The 15,965-nt window shown below is 45.0% G+C and overlaps 1 protein-coding gene across 1 annotated transcript in view; it reads left to right on the top strand.

The window, feature by feature from the left end:
- LOC139001250 (dynein axonemal heavy chain 7-like) overlaps positions 1 to 15,639 on the top strand; it is a gene marked incomplete at its 3' end in the record, with an annotated part of 28,533 nt that extends 12,894 nt beyond the window's left edge. Inside the window, exons 8-14 of the mRNA XM_070402964.1 lie at positions 1,444 to 1,630; positions 5,191 to 5,384; positions 7,849 to 8,047; positions 10,610 to 10,750; positions 12,666 to 12,878; positions 14,220 to 14,329; positions 15,535 to 15,639. Coding sequence (XP_070259065.1) covers positions 1,444 to 1,630; positions 5,191 to 5,384; positions 7,849 to 8,047; positions 10,610 to 10,750; positions 12,666 to 12,878; positions 14,220 to 14,329; positions 15,535 to 15,639 — 1,149 coding nt within the window. The remainder of the gene's footprint in view (positions 1 to 1,443; positions 1,631 to 5,190; positions 5,385 to 7,848; positions 8,048 to 10,609; positions 10,751 to 12,665; positions 12,879 to 14,219; positions 14,330 to 15,534) is intronic.
- Positions 15,640 to 15,965: the final 326 nt, after the last annotated feature.

The following is a 15,965-nucleotide window of genomic DNA, read 5'->3' as shown; positions in this document are numbered from 1 at the left end:
CATATTCCTTTTTCTTGCCTACAATCTGATCTGACATATTTGACTCTCAAAAATAATTTTGTGTCTATAGAAACCATAGACTATAAAACTGAAAGTAATATCGTTTTCTAAATATACTAAATAGTTTAGTGTGGATAATCCCTAAAAGTCCATTGTCATTTCTACCCCTAAGCACGAAGGAATGCTAGAAAAGTGCAAAAGAATGAAAGTCTGATTTTTAGTCTGGTATTTTAGACATTTGACACAGCCCATTAAGTTAACTCTTATCCCGTCTGCCAATCTTTATAATTTGTATTAAAAGTTTACATTTTATTTTAAAAAGAGAGTAAATCCAAATCCATCTCCCTTCTTCAATATGAATTTGGTTGACAAGGAAAGCTAACTACATTATATTACCCTACACTTGGGCCTGCTCCCGCTCATCTCTGTCTCCTGCCCTGCTTCTTATATTTCCTGGCTTTAACAATCTAAAATGACAGACCTTCACATATAACTGATGTGTTAATGTACACATAAAGCTATCCCCTCTCTAAGTTCTGCTGCTGTGAATTAATCATTCTTCTTTATGGTTCTGTTAGCTCTTTTAGAATAGTGGGTCTAGCTCTTATAGCATAGTGGGTCTAGCTCTTATAGCATAGTGGTTATAGCAGTCTGTGTTCAAATCTGCCTCTGTCGCTTATTACTTGGGTGAACTTGAACATGGCACTGACCTCTGTGTTACTTAGTCTCTTCATTGGCATGTATGTGAGGATGTGAGGATAGAGCAAAGACATACTGATACCTTAGAACTGTGCTTGTAAAATTATTAGATTATGGTGTAATTATATTGATTCTTGAAGAAATCAAGTTATTATTTTTGTTCCTCATATTTAGGAATGAACTGATAACCTATGTGAGTTCTGAAGTGCATCCTTCTCATGAATGCCACACTAGTATATTTATGTAGGTTTTTTAAAATGCCAATTACATCTTATGAATTGAAATATTTTATTCTGAAAATAAAGCCTTGATGGGCCCCAATTTTTTTTTAAAAAAGAATGTTAAAGGAAATGAATCTTGGCTATAGCTACCTTTCCTAAGAAGTTCAAAATGTCCTTCCTCAAGAACACCGGTGCTATCACCAAACCCCCTTCCTCCGTGCGCACCCGCTCGCCATGGAATCGGGGTGCAGAGAGGTTCATTGTTACAACATACACGGAAACTAGCCCATCTGTAGATAGGTATTTGTTCACATGCATGTCTACATACACACAGAAGTTGATGCTATGACTGTACAGCAGGCTTTGTACAACAAATCCAGTGATTTATCTTTGAAGACAAGCACATGGCAACTGCAGTAACAACTTTGCATACAAGATTGACAGTCTAGTCATGGTTTTGATTGGTCATCGTCAGCCTTGCTCGGTGTGCTACTGACCAGAGCCGCTGTGTTTTGCTCCTCAGAGAATGGGAAGGCAAGCTGCTGCTGCTGCAGGAGATTCTGGACGAGTGGCTCAAGGTCCAAGCCACGTGGCTGTACCTGGAGCCCATCTTCAGCTCTCCTGACATTATGTCCCAGATGCCCGAGGAAGGCCGGCGGTTTACAACGGTGGATAAAACGTGGAGAGATATCATGAAAACGATCCTGCAAGTGGGTAAAAATCTCCGAGAATGTGATTATTTGGTTGAAATGACATGAGTTTTGTTTTTAAAGCAATCCAAATAAGCCGCTGTCTTTTAGACTTGCAGGAGCAAGAAATGTCAAAAGCAAAATGCATATTTTGTCCTGATTACTTCTTGAGCTCCAAGTTGAAATTGTCATTATGTGCCGACATTTGGGTCTAGTTGCGGTTCTTACCGTGTGCTCTGCTAGGAAGGCCTTGTGCTCAGCACTTGCCGCCCCAAATAACCTGTTCTTCTGTCGTGGGCTACCCCCCCACTGGCGAGCTGTGGTGGAGACATCTCAGCATCCAACCATTCAATCAGCAGACGCCCTGTAAGGACCTAAAATAAAAAAAGGAGAGTTGCAAATATAAACAAGTCCAAAGAGCCCAACCTATACAAACAAAATGCAGTCAATGAGTCAACACAGATCACGTGCAGCAGAACTTTCGCTGAAAGTTAAGGACGGAATTCCATAGAAACCGGGAACACTGAAAACAGCAGAGCTAACATAAAGGCTCCTGGGGCAGCGCCGCACCCAAAGGGCCAGGCAGCCAGGTGGAAGGAGCCAAATGCATCAGACCCCGTCCGTAGTCCGTAGAGGGGGACGTGACTCCTCTGCTCCAGATGGATTCTTCCTGCCTGAGCCCCGGCTCCTGCCAGCGCTTCATTCATTGACTCACTGAGTGACTCACCGTCACAGCTTTCACACAACATCGCTTCTGCGAAGGAACCGCCATCACCAGGGAAATGAGGCCGTGGACTGACATCCATGATGTTCCAGGCCCGATGGGAGCGCTGACCTGATAAAACGTGAATGTCACCTGCTGAGGACTCCGCGCTGTCCCGCCGGGAGCGGGAGTTGGGGAGTTCAGGGTGCAGCTCTAGGGGATGCACAGCATATGTTCCCAACCAGATCCAAGCGTTTGGCCTCTTCCATAGGCAGACTGCCTGGGTCCAGGAACTCGGGAGTGAAGAAGACAAGAAGGACGCTTCTGGATGTGGAGGAAAAGGAACCCTCCTGCACTGCGCGTGGGCATGCCGACCGGTGCAGCCACTGCGGAAGACAGGAGAACGCTCTCTCCCTGTCCCGGATTAAAGTTCCAGGCCCCGACCGCAGGCATTTGATGAGAAATGCCAACCAACCATGGGTTGCCATGGGCGCTGATGAGAGTGGGGATAACGTGTGAAGGAAAAGAAGACACAGCATTTATAGAATTTTCCCTTTAACCCAAACAAGGACAGTTAATAGTTCCTTTCCTTCCCTCCAGGGGACAGAAAGTCACTGAAGTGTCAGGAGCCGTGGGTGGTTTCAATCTTCTAGTAGCTTCCTGCTGTGGCATCTTAGGGTTCTGTCCCGAGAGCACAGCCCTTAACACCAGCCGGTGCCACGTGGAGGGAGGGGTGTTTCTGAGGTTCCCCTGCGTTTCCAGGGGCCGCCTCGGCCTCCTTCACTGAGCACCCCGCAGGCTCTCAGCCCGGTGTCAGGGCAATGCTCGAAGGGACTCAGAAGGCAGTTTTCTTTGACTATGACCACTATTTTACCCGAAGGACGGCAGATTATAAAATGTTTATTTTAACTCTACGATAACGGACTGAAGGATGTAGGTTCCTCATTCTACCCCGCTCCCCCGCCCCAGATTAGTATCTGTCCGTCTCCCTCTTTAAGACACGGTTACAGAAGGGAAATAAGCAGAGTCGTTTCAAGTATACGTGTATTTGAGGCACCAAAATGGGTGCTTCGAACATTGTATCTAACTTGGTCCTCACGACAGCTTTTAGCGAGAGTTCTGATCCCCATTTTAAAGATGAGAAAACAGAGGCCCAGGTCCAGCAGAGGACCCCAGGCGGCTCAGGCTGTAAGGAGGAGTGCGGGTTGGGAGCCAGGTCTGCGCTTTCCTGCTCGGATGCAGTGTTGATTGCTCACCTGCTCACGGGAAGGGAGCTAAGGTGGCTTGGTTTCCAGTCACGGGGTGATGACTTTCATGTGTGTAGGTCCAGATGCCCGGGTGCACAGGTTACTGCCTGTGTTCACTCTTAGAACCAGCCTATTTGGCGCAGAGTCATTGAATTAATCTGGTTCAATAGCTTGCACCTGAGGAATTCAATCTGAAAACCTTACCTGCAAGCTAAGTGTTCCCAGAGGTATTTCTTTTGTAACTGTAGGGGCGAGGAGGAGAAATATGAACTGTCGTTTTAAATAACTGAATTTTAGCTTTCAAATCTCAAGTTCGAAATAGCAACATTGCAATACATTCTTTGGCCGAGAATAAAACAAATACTGTGAATTTGTGAAAGGGATTTTTTTCACATTTATTAACAACCGTTCAGCCTTTTTCCCCTCCAACAAAGAAAGGCGTGCTTCTCCAGAAGGTGGTGCTCTAAGAACAGCATTTTGTTTGGAAATTTACTTGTACAAGAGTACATTCAATCCTGCATGGAGTGAACTGCACATTTAAGTGATAATTAAATCACTATCAGATAGTCAGATGGTTGCTTAGGCTTTTATATACATAGCTAATAATATTCAAAATATTAATTTTTGTGTGCTTTTAAAAATGTGTATTTGAAAGAAACTGTTAGAAAATATAAAAAATGCCTTTTAAAATTGTATCTCTTTAAAGATAAGTTAAGCCAATCATATGTTTCATATTTCATCTGAATCTCTTTTATTGAGAAAACAGGTATTAATGATAATTCTTTCATTTTTTATTAAATTACTATGTTTATAAGTTGCATTGTTATAATTCAAAAACAAGAAAATATATATCTTTCCTTTTCAGCCACATTCAAAATATATTAACAAAAGCATACTGTAGACACTCTGGGGTCCCTCAGCCTGAGCCCTCTCGAAATCCGGACCCCTTGGGGGGATGTCAGAGAGGCGGATTTGGCCCAATCCCTGCAGGCCAGGCCCAGGGACCCCACTGGTGCATGAATCCATGCACAGGGCCTCTGGTATGCATAGAAGATCTTTGGTTAATATCTTCCCACCCTCCCACCTCCCCTCTTCCCTCTGAGATTCATCAGCCTTATCCATGTTTCCATACTTACGGTTTCTGCTCCTGTGTTGAGTGCCTGACCCCTGGTGGTCAGTGCATGTCATAGCTATCAGACTGTTGGACAATCGCATATATATAATTCAAAATATTAATTATAATGATGATATCTTTTTAGAGTACTTTACCTCAAAGAATAAAAGACAAACATATCAAACATATCTCATACTATTTTATTTCCCCATCCTTCTTGTGAGTTCACTGTTTCTCCTCTCCCTCTCCCTCTCCTTCTCCTTCTCCCCCCCCCACCCCCTCTTGCTCATTTTCTGTCTCTCACAATTTAGAATGAGAAATTGTGAGCATCACTGAGGATCAAGTCAACATGACTTTTACATAATTAAAAGAGAGAAGACTAATTTTTTAAAAATAAATATTTACTTTAAATTTTGCATAAACTTTGTTTGATTAAAGACATATTATCTCCAATGTAATATGAACATAAAGTGAGTAATAGTACTGTTGAGTTGAGAGTTTTTCCCTTTCCCTTTAGGATAAACATGTTCTGTCCGTTGTGACTATTGATAGAATGTTGGAGAGGCTGAAAAAGTCTAATGAACTTTTGGAACTCATCCTCAAGGGACTCAACGAGTATCTAGAAAAGAAGCGTCTCTTCTTCCCCAGGTTCTTTTTCTTGTCTAATGATGAACTTCTTGAGATCCTCTCTGAGACGAAAGATCCTACCAGGCAAGTAACGCACCTGTGTGACACGTGGCTCAACTTATCGGCTTAGATTTAATGTTTAGCATAAGGTAGAGCATAAATAAATATATAAATAATTGTTTCTAAAGTCACTTTCTAAAAGACTACTGTGAATATTATCAGTGATCAACTGAAGATAATAATTTAAAATGTAAGTAATATCAGTGAGTGATATTTTCCCAAACGTGATGAGTCTAGGAGTGGCTTTCTCATAGGATCACACATTCCCTTGCAGGTGCTGTCAGAACACTCACCTTCTGTATCACATTCAGAAAGAAGAGAGTGTCCTCAGTGGTTCCCAGGGACCCACACAGGCGGGTCCCCGCTGTCCTTCCTATTCGTCCCAGTGGCTTTCTCTTGCTCCCTCTGCTGCAGTCCTTGCAACTGCCCGAGACGGGGCAGCCTCTTCCCTCAGTGCCTAGGATTCCCCTACCCCAGTGGTCGGCAAACGGCGGCTCGTGAGCCACATGCGGCTCTTTGGCCCCTTGAGTGTGGCTCTTCCACAAAATACCACGTGCGGGCGCGCATGTACAGTGCGATTGAAACTTCGTGGCCCATGCGCAGAAGTCGGTATTTTGTGGAAGAGCCACACTCAAGGGGCCAAAGAGCCGCGTGTGGCTCTCGAGCTGCAGTTTGCCGACCACTGCCCTACCCCAATGTCCATCAGACTTCGCCTACCTCCTCTAGGTGTTTGCGGAAACCTGCCCAAACACCTGCCATGCAGGAGCCCTTTCCTTACCTCTTTCTTCCTTCCTTCCTTCCTTCCTTCCTTCCTTCCTTCCTTCCTTCCTTCCTTTCTCTCTCTCTCTTTCTTTCTTTCAATACATTTTTATTGATTTCAGAGAAGAAGGGAGAGAGAGAAAGAGAAAGAAATATCAATGATGAGAGAGAATCATTGACCGGCTGGCTGCGTCCTGCACACCTCCTATTGGGGATCAAGCATTGCAACCCCAGGCATGTGCCCCAACCGGGAATCGAACCCTGACCTCCTGGTTCATAGGTTGACGCTCAACCCCTGAGCCACGCCGGCCGGGCTCGCCACTCTATGTAAAATGGAAACCCTGCCAGCACTCCCTGGCCACCTCTCCTGGCCTGCCTTCTCGACCTTCTTTTCCTTCGGCATCCTTTGTGCCATCAGTCTCAGTCTGTACTGCACTGGAGCTGTTCACTGATTTCCTCTAACTGTCACAGCGGTTCTCAACCTGTGGGTCGCGACCCCTTTGGCAGTCGAACGACCCTTTCACAGGGGTCGCCGAAGACCATCCTGCATATCAGATATTTACATTATGATTCATAACAGTGGCAACATTACTGTTATGAAGTAGCAACGAAAATAACTTTATGGTTGGGTCACAACATGAGGAACTGTATTTAAAGGGCCAGAAGGTTGAGAACCACTGCGTCTAACAGAATACACGCTCCATCACAGCAGAGGTTTCTGACTGCTTTTTCCCCCAGTGTGGAGTCCCGATTCCTTAAAGGAATATAAATCATATAATAAACCAGCAGTGAATAGATATTTGCTAAATAAATTAATTTGGTGCTGTATCTTCAAAGTAGGAGATGAGTATTTTAGACAAAAAGATCGATTTAGGCTCAGATTCCCATCTGCGACTTTATCGCTGCTTCTTTATTGCCCACTTGGAAGAGGTAGTTGATTGGTTACTGGTAATGTGCCAAAAGAGGGCTTTGGTCAGTTCCAACGATATCACAGTGAGGAGACCGAAGTTGGGTAGCTTCAAAGCAGCTGGTTTATAAACTGTAAAGTACTTAACGCAGTAAACCTAGTTCATGTTTTGCAGGACGTCTCTGAAGACCCCAGTTGAAATGGCAACTTTTGTGCATCTGACGATTTTTCAGATCCGTGTGCTATCTGTTAGTCAAGATTCGCTTGCTCCTTACGTTACTTTTATTTTATTTTATTTTTTTAAATATATTTTATTGATTTTTTACAGAGAGAAAGGGAGAGAGACAGAGAGTCAGAAACATCGAAGAGAGAGAAACATCGATCAGCCGCCTCCTGCACATCCCCTACTGGGGATGTGCCCGCAACCCAGGTACATGCCCTTGACCGGAATCGAACCTGGGACCCCCCAGTCCGCAGGCCGACGCTCTATCCACTGAGCCAAACCGGTTTCGGCACCTTACGTTACTTTTAAATCTTTCGATCCATTGTGTTGGAAACAAAGCCCCCTGGACATCTCCGCGGCAGCTTCACTTAGAGCTGTAATTTTACAGACCCTGGTTGTTGAATTAGTGCTGACCTCCCCCTGGACGCTGTCATCCACGCAGGCAGGGCCTGTGTCTTTTCTCTCTCAGCCCTTTATCTCCCACAGCCTCTAGGAGCCTCAGACACGGTGCACGTTGGTGAATTTGGAAAGAGGATTGGTACACAAGGAACGGCCATCGCTCAGTGTATTGTCTTACATGCGTGTGTTTCCTCTGCCAGGGTGCAGCCTCACCTGAAGAAATGTTTCGAAGGGATCGCCAGGGTGGAGTTTACGGAGACTTTAGACATCACGCACATGAAGAGCAGCGAGAACGAGGTGGTGGAGCTCATCGAGACCATTTCCACAGTGAAGGCCAGAGGCCAGGTGGAAAAGTGGTTGGTTGAGTTAGAGAGAGTGATGATCAGATCCATCCAAAAGGTAGCTGGCCGCATTCATTGTTTCTAGTGAAGACGATAGAAGGCTAATGTGTCACTGATAAGTGCGCGGTTGGAAACCGAGTCAGGGGTTACCACTTTAACTCTAATACATCGCTCAAAGACCAGGCAATGGTCTGTGACATCATTTAGCAGCGACCCCCTTGACAAGTGGGACCAAGTGCCATCCATCCCAGAGAAAACATGGGTCGTAGTCACGAGCCTGTCTCACTTCGTCCAGCCACGTGCTGTGCTTCTGTCATGCACTAACACACGTGGGTCCACACCGTCTATCTTCAGACTCGTCTTAGAAGCCCCGCTCTCCAGCTTCCCATCCATCTCCTGGACGTGTAGGTTTCTGTGGTGAACTGTTTTGTTCTCGTTTTGTTCTCTGCATACACAAAAGATGTACCCAAATGGTAGAAAGCCATAACATGTCCTGCAGTGAATGTGAACTTCATATTTTTCACATCACCTCATAAAGCACATGATCATCTCGCCATTTGTAATTATTTTTTTAGTGGAGAATTTCAAGTCATGGCCACAGACAGATATGGATTGTGCACTTAAACTCACTCTTTACTATCCCGTGGACCTGGCACTCGGGTTCTCTATTGAGAATAAATATCATGGCCGAGCAGGAGAGCACGAGGGCAAGGATGCAAAGGAAATAAGGCGTTAAGTCCCAACAGCAACGTTCATTACTTTTTCAGATCTCTCACACATTATTGGAAAAAGTAATTAGAATCTATATGTTTAATGGATATCACAAGTCTTAATGCTTCTTTCTCTTCTAAAACATGGTTTTAATATCTGCCTGCATACAGTTGTCCCAATAGATGTAAAATCTTTGGGGCAGTTTCCCATTTCTGCCTATTATAAATTAAATTCTAATGGACATGCTTACACATATAGCTTTGATTGGATTAGTTATTTGCTCATGATAATTCTCACGTGGAGGACCAGTGGGCTCAAGAGGATGAGCTTGCATAGGCCTTGATAAGAAGTGACAAAGAGCATTCCCATTCTTGTAGCTGTTAGCAATGCAAATGAATTCCACTTGGATCACTACTGAGCACCATTGCATCGGGGTATATGGCTGGTTAACTGATGTATGCAGTGAAGACTCACTATTTTAGACATATCTGATACTATTTCAACTATTGTTTTCATTTTGTTTGTCAAAGTGCTTAAAGAAAATATTTCGGTTGCCCTTTCAGAGCATTAAAGTTGGGGTGGCAAGGAATTGTGTAGGCAATATCTTCCCCAAATGTTCATGTGTAAGTTTCTGTTGGTGAAGTATGCAGGCAAATGCAGTATAAATGCACATAGGAGATATGCGTGTTACTTTTGTGGTGCTATATATATTTGCATATTTGAAAGACTACTGCATGCCTAAATGAAGTTAATTTTATGTCATTTGTAAATAATTTTAAAAGTCATATTCTTAACACCTTTGCCCCTTTATCATTCTAGATTATCATGTCTTTAATGCAGCTTGCTACCCCCAAAATATACATAATTTATATATGGTATATATATATTTCCTTGTATATATGACATACAAAGATATAGTAATATATTTTACATTCAATACTATAGAACTTTATGTAGTCCTACTTCTCCTCATCCAATAGATATTTATTCCACTCTTGGTGTATCTCTACTCTGCCTTCTTTCCCCCACCTCTCAGTTGTTCATTTTTACCTGCTCTTTCTGTGGCCTCCTTGGCCTTTTCAACTCCATAGACATACTAGGTAGACTAGAAATCTAAAACGTTTTACCCATTCTTATATATTTCTCATAAAAATCCAATTTTGACATTTCCCCCCCCCCCAAAATTCAAACATTAAAGTGGGTGTCACCTCACAGACGATGTTACTATTTTTGATTGATCTAACAGATGAAAATGTCACCCACTGATGGCTGGATATATCAGTCCACTGAACACATATATAGCAAAGCACATGAGGCAGACTTCCTGATTTTACGGCTCTCAACTCTCCATGAATGAATTATGCACTAGTCCCTGTCATCACTGCTGTGGGCCTCACACTATGGAATTGAGAGGGGACGAAATCTGCAAACACGGGGGGAACTTGAGAGAAATTGTGTGGTTTCCCTGATGGCCAGGTGCACAGATGCACATGGCTGAGTGGGGATCTGATTGGTTCAAAGAAAATCTGTACCTATGAATTTGATGGCTCTCATTTGGGAAGTATTTGAATTTATGTTTTACAGTAAAATTGCCTTATGCCTCTTCAATCCAAATGTATCGAGGATATTTTTGGCTACGACTGGTCAAAGAAATAGTTGACATAACGTGCTTCACACAAATTGATCCTGCACCAGCAAAACAAAATGCTATGTAATGTAGTTGTTTTACTCACAGGTATAGGAATTAACTTGAATTTAAAGAGTCTGGTCATGTGCTTTGTGTCTTTATATAATTGGCTAAGATGTAAAACATGGAACGGTATGCGTTCATCTGTTGGCGTTTAGCTCTTCATTGGATAGCATATTCAGGTGTGAAACTGTTCACCTTTAGCATTTTTTTTCCAATTAGGTCATTAAATCTGCCATCATTGCCTATACACAATATGAGCGGATTAAGTGGGTGAGGGTCTGGCCTGGACAGACGGTGCTCTGTGTGTCCCAGACCTACTGGACAACCGAAGTCCAAACAGCTATTTCGAAAGGGCAAGAGGTGAGCTTTTCCTACCCCAGGGCTCGTCAGCACTTTCCCAACTATTACTAGAAAGAAACACAATCCACCCAAAAAGCCAAGGTACTGGAGTCTCAATCTTGTTATCATATACATTATTGTACCTTTAAAAATAAAGTCACATTGGGACTGAGGAACTTCTGAAACTCAGAAAGGATAATTCTCTTTAATGTCTGGAGTAAAGCTTCCTATGAAGACCAGGTATCAGGCTCATTTAGACTATTTTAATCTTTATTTTTCATGCACTGCTTTTGAGTAAATAATGATTAATATTTTGAGTGATGCTTGATTTGAAAGATTCTAATAAATTGGGTCTATGAATTTAGTAACACTGTTCATTACTAAACTCATATTTAATACCATTTATGACTAAATTCATATTAGTAATTAATTAGTAGCCCCCTGGACTTCCCTCCTTACTTGCTGGCCCCCAAACCATTCTCTTTATCACTCACCATCACAGGGAAATAGTGTGTGTGTGGGGGGTGGGGGGGGGGGGGCGGGGGACAGAGAAGCAAATCAGCCAACTTTACCGGCATCTTCCAGTTCCTTTTTTCATTTCACATGTAGTGTTTATCAAACATCCTCCCCTCTGTCCAACGTGTTTTTTCCGGGCCGACTCCAAGAGGCTGGCACAGGTAGGAGTTGCGGTAGAGCACCGAGGTGTTAGCTGTAATCCTTTTATGCTTCTACAAACACCAAGGGCAATTGGGCTCTCAAGGGACAGGTCATGGAGGTCACAACCTTCTCAGTGTGTCCTCTGCTCAAACGGTCTGCTCTGCCGGTAGTTCTTACCTTGTTGTCCAGAGACATCGCTTTTTGGTTTACAACAACAATAGTACCCGCTGATGCCGAGATGGAGTTCCTCGCACATCTGCTAGTGTATTCACGCCCCCCCCCCCCGCCCCCACCAACACACACACGCTCAGGTGATACGGTGCAGATATGGAGCCGTTCACAGAGCAAGCCATTGACAGCCTGTGCCTCAGGGTCACTCGCTCCACAGACGTGGGGGCCTCTCCTCTGACCTCTGACGCGGGAGCCCACAAGATGTAGCAAGTCAGCCTGTTGTCATGTCCCTGGCCCGCTCGCCCTCTCCCACTGGGCGCTGTGGTGCCCTCCTGGCTGCCTGATGGCATGAAATTAGCTAAGCTTTACCTGTGCCCTGAAAAGCGAACGCTTTCCTTCTCCTCTGCTTGTGCTGGCCCTGGGGGAGGCTGCCCTTCTCCCTCTGCCTGCGGGTCTATCTGGGACGCTCAGCATTCTCTGTGCTGGGGATGTCTCCCCTCACTAACGCAGGGTTCACAGTGGGAAGGGAGGACTCTGCTCGAGCAGCTGGAGGCTCTTGGCCGCCTGTGGAGGACTGGGCGCTTCTGTCCTCTGCAAACGCCCGAACCGCCGGGCGCTTGGTGCCAGCACAGCACCAGGTTGGACCGTCACACTCCGAGAGCCCGTCACCCCAGCACCTGCTCCCATCGGGTTACTCAGCGAGCGGCGACTGTGGACCTGGTGCCCGTGAGGCGTTCCAGGGGCGAGAACGTGAAACGAAGGGATCACAGAGTCAGAGCCTTGGGTATCGCAAATGTCGATGTGGTTTTGAGTCAGGGTATCTCTGTACCCGTAGAAGGCCCGAGGTGTGATAAAAGTATTTAATACCAGAGCAGTTAACTCCAGATTCATCAGCTCGCTGTGTAGAATGGTTTACAAGGAATACAATGTTAACAAAAATACTCTCACCTGATACCGCTGTGGTGAGAAAAATGGATTATTTGGAAATCACATCATACGGAAAATCACGATAAAAATGTAGAAAACACTCTATATACATGCGAATTCAAAGTTTCTTTTTTAAATAAATTCTGATCCTATTGAATAATCATATCTTCTTTTCTTGCAGGCTCTTGAGGAATACTTGGAAAAATGTAACCGTCAAATTGATGATATTGTCACCTTGGTCCGCGGCAAACTGTCCAAGCAGAATCGCGTGACTCTGGGGGCCCTGGTGGTGCTGGATGTTCACGCCAGAGACGTCCTCACGTCCCTGGTTAATAAGAAAGTCAGTGATGAATCTGACTTTGAATGGTTAAGTCAGCTGAGGTACTACTGGCAGGTAAGTGACAGCACTGGATGTTACTACAAGGCCATTTCAGCGCCCGGCTTTGTGATTTGTGCTGCTCGCATGGACATAGTATCAGCGACGGGATTTTTTGCCGACAGTTGACTCTACCCAAGCAAGCGTTCTCCAGATTGAAGATTGAGGCAGCCAGAAACTCTATCTAAAACTGTATCTATATCTAATCCAGCTCCCCACAGCCAAGTGTATAGTTACATAGAGATATATAAACACATATAGACACACACAAATTATGAGTAATTATAAAAAATGTACTCATTTTAAATGAGTCCTTATGCTTGCTGAATCTGCACAATGTTCAAACTAGTTAGTTGAGAGTTGCATTTATAGATGACTGGAGACATCTATGGAAAATGCAAGTCAGACTGTTTCCGTCGGATTTAGTCATGAGAACTTTCTCTTGCTCATCAGTTGAAGGAACCAGAAACATCATGTGGGAGGAAGGCTTTTGTCAGGGCATCGGGTGACTGGTGCTGGCAGCCCTGTTGGGAGGTAGATGAGCGGGGACGCTTAGTACCGGGGAAAAGGTTGGGCCTGTTGAGAGTGGGAAGAGAGAGCTCACGACCAGAGATGCGGACTCTAAAGTTCTCATCAGATTCTATTCGCTTATGTGAAAGGCTTGGGTGAAATGGGGTAAGAGGAGAGAAGATGCACGAACCGGAAGCTGGAAAAATAGGTGAGCGGCAGAGTGTATAGTGGTGAGGGGCTCGGACGGCGGCCTCATTGTTTCAGGCCCTCCCCTGACCGGGTGTACGGCTGGGCAAGTTACCTGCTCTCTTTAAGCATCAGCTTCCTTATCTGTAAAATGGTGATCGTGAAAATACCCGCGCTACAGTGAAAATTAATTTAATAAATGGTCAAAACTCTAGGAGAATAATGAGTGATCAGAAAGAGAAATTGTGAGAACAATCCCATTTACAGTTGCATCAAAAAGAAGGAAATGCCTTGGAATAAAGTTAACCGAGGAGGTGAGGGACCTGTATACTGAAAACCAGAAGGCATTGATGAAAGGAACTGAAGAACGCACAAACAAATGTAAAGGCCTTAATAAAAATAAAATTAAAAGTGTAAGCAACTTAAACAAAGAAAATACAGGAGAGATAAGGAATATATTTTCCAAAGATATTCTATAGGAAAAATTGAAGCCAATGACTTCAATTACATTGACAAGGAAATCAGATATTGAATTCTTCTACTGAATTAAATAAACTTTAAAGATGTTTATACGCTGGCTATTGCTTATAAAAGAGCTGGAGATTTCATGTTATCTGAAATCCTAATGTTTGAGCTAACTTTATTTTATCTGCTCTCTCCTAGGACAATAATCTAGAAACCAAGATGATTAACGCCGGCTTGCGATACGGGTATGAGTACCTGGGCAACTCCCCGCGGCTGGTGATCACTCCGCTCACTGACCGATGTTACAGGCAAGCTCGTTAACTGCAGGGTCTGTTGGGGATAGCTTTCACTCCTCTCTAGACCACCTCCATCTGACAAAGTACCCGATTATTTTCCGCTCCATAAATGTATCCTGCGTTGCCTTTTCCTAGACCCTTAATTCTACTCCCAACTTGACCCTCAATGTCTCTCTCTCTGCTCTGCCTCCTCTCCGGCCAGGAGCTCTGAGTATTATCTGGTCTGGCTGTGGTGTCTTACGGTGTTCGCATCGCCTGTCGGTTCTTGAAACTTTCTGGCTCTTACTTTTGGATCATTTGAGACATCTCATTCCTTCCCCCGGAACACGGAGTTTTCCTCATGGTTTCCGGGGTGTTCTCGTCGGTCATGGCTGGCGGATGCCCAGGTCTGGACCCCCAGCCAAGGTCCCTCCTGTGAACTAGCCTCGCGCATGCCTGCTGGGCAGCTCCGTCAGCCAGCTCACTCACATGGTTTCTGTCATCCGTCTGCACAACGGAAGGTCTCTCACTACTTAACCCCAGGCTCCCATCACCCATCTTCCAAATTATCTCAGATCCTGAACTAAACTTTGTTCTTTTTTGTTCAAAAAGTTACCTCGTTCATTGACTAAACCAGTCCCAGGGTGCGAGCAGAAAGCCATTTCGTTCTTTCTTATCCCTGTTCTTTTTAAACTTTGCTCTATCAAATATTGCTCCCCATTCTCCCTAGATGAAGAAAGCTGGGGGAGACTCCCCCATTTTTCTGGTTATTCAAAGGTATTAGTGAATAGTGGTTTTCTTTTTGTCAGATATTAAAGTCCAATTAGGCCTCATCTCAAAGTTCTTATCTTTCATCTAATTTTAAGCCTCCCTTCTCCACCTGCTCCAGGCTTACCCAGGCATGGGGCCTGCATTTGGGAAGGTAAATGTGGGCCACCTTTCGTCACCTTTGTCCCCGTCCTGAGCGCCGGTCCCGTGATCGCTGGGGGTTGATGGCGGAGGGCGAAGGCAGGGGTGGGGGGTCTATAGTGACATGCGTCTTGTGTGACACTTGGTGTTGGCTCAAGCCCAGATGTGCTGATCTCTCAGAGGATCTTTATGTGGGTGCCTGGGAGCCCCCTCTCCAGTCCCTGGCTTCTCCCTGCCTTCTCTGCAGGCTGCTGGGACTGTCCTTCAGCCTCTACCTGCGCCCCCGCCCCCCACGCACACACCCTTTCCGTGGGGTCTTCTCTGACCAGGGTGGGCCTCCTGCACGGGGTCCATGCCGCAGCCACAGCTCTGGATCCTTCCAGCGCCAACTGGATCCGGATCGAGGACACCAGTGCCCCTGTCCTGCCAGCCCTGTGAGTGCATCTCTCACCCTACGGCCCCCTTTCCCGCTCTGCTGTACGGATGTGCTGCAGGGGCGCTCCCTGCTTTATTTACTTGTTATTTGTTATTGAATTTATTGGGGTGACATTGGTTAATAATAGGCTTCCAGTGAGCGGTTCAATAACACAGCATCTGTATATTGTGTTGCGTGTTCACCATTCCATGTCAAGTCTCCTTCCGTCACCATTTACCCCGCCTTGGCCCTCTCCTGTCTCCCCCACCCCCTTCCCCGCAGGCCATGTATTCTTTCGAGTCAGTGTTTTGATTTCTTCGGATATAGTCTCAGCAGTGGAATTGC

Source organism: Myotis yumanensis, unplaced genomic scaffold, assembly GCF_028538775.1.
Source record: "Myotis yumanensis isolate MYYU_CA2020_CCGP unplaced genomic scaffold, mMyoYum1.0.hap1 SCAF_240, whole genome shotgun sequence".
In the NCBI taxonomy this organism is placed as follows: Eukaryota; Metazoa; Chordata; class Mammalia; order Chiroptera; family Vespertilionidae; genus Myotis; species Myotis yumanensis.
This window is presented reverse-complemented; position numbering and strand designations above follow the sequence as displayed.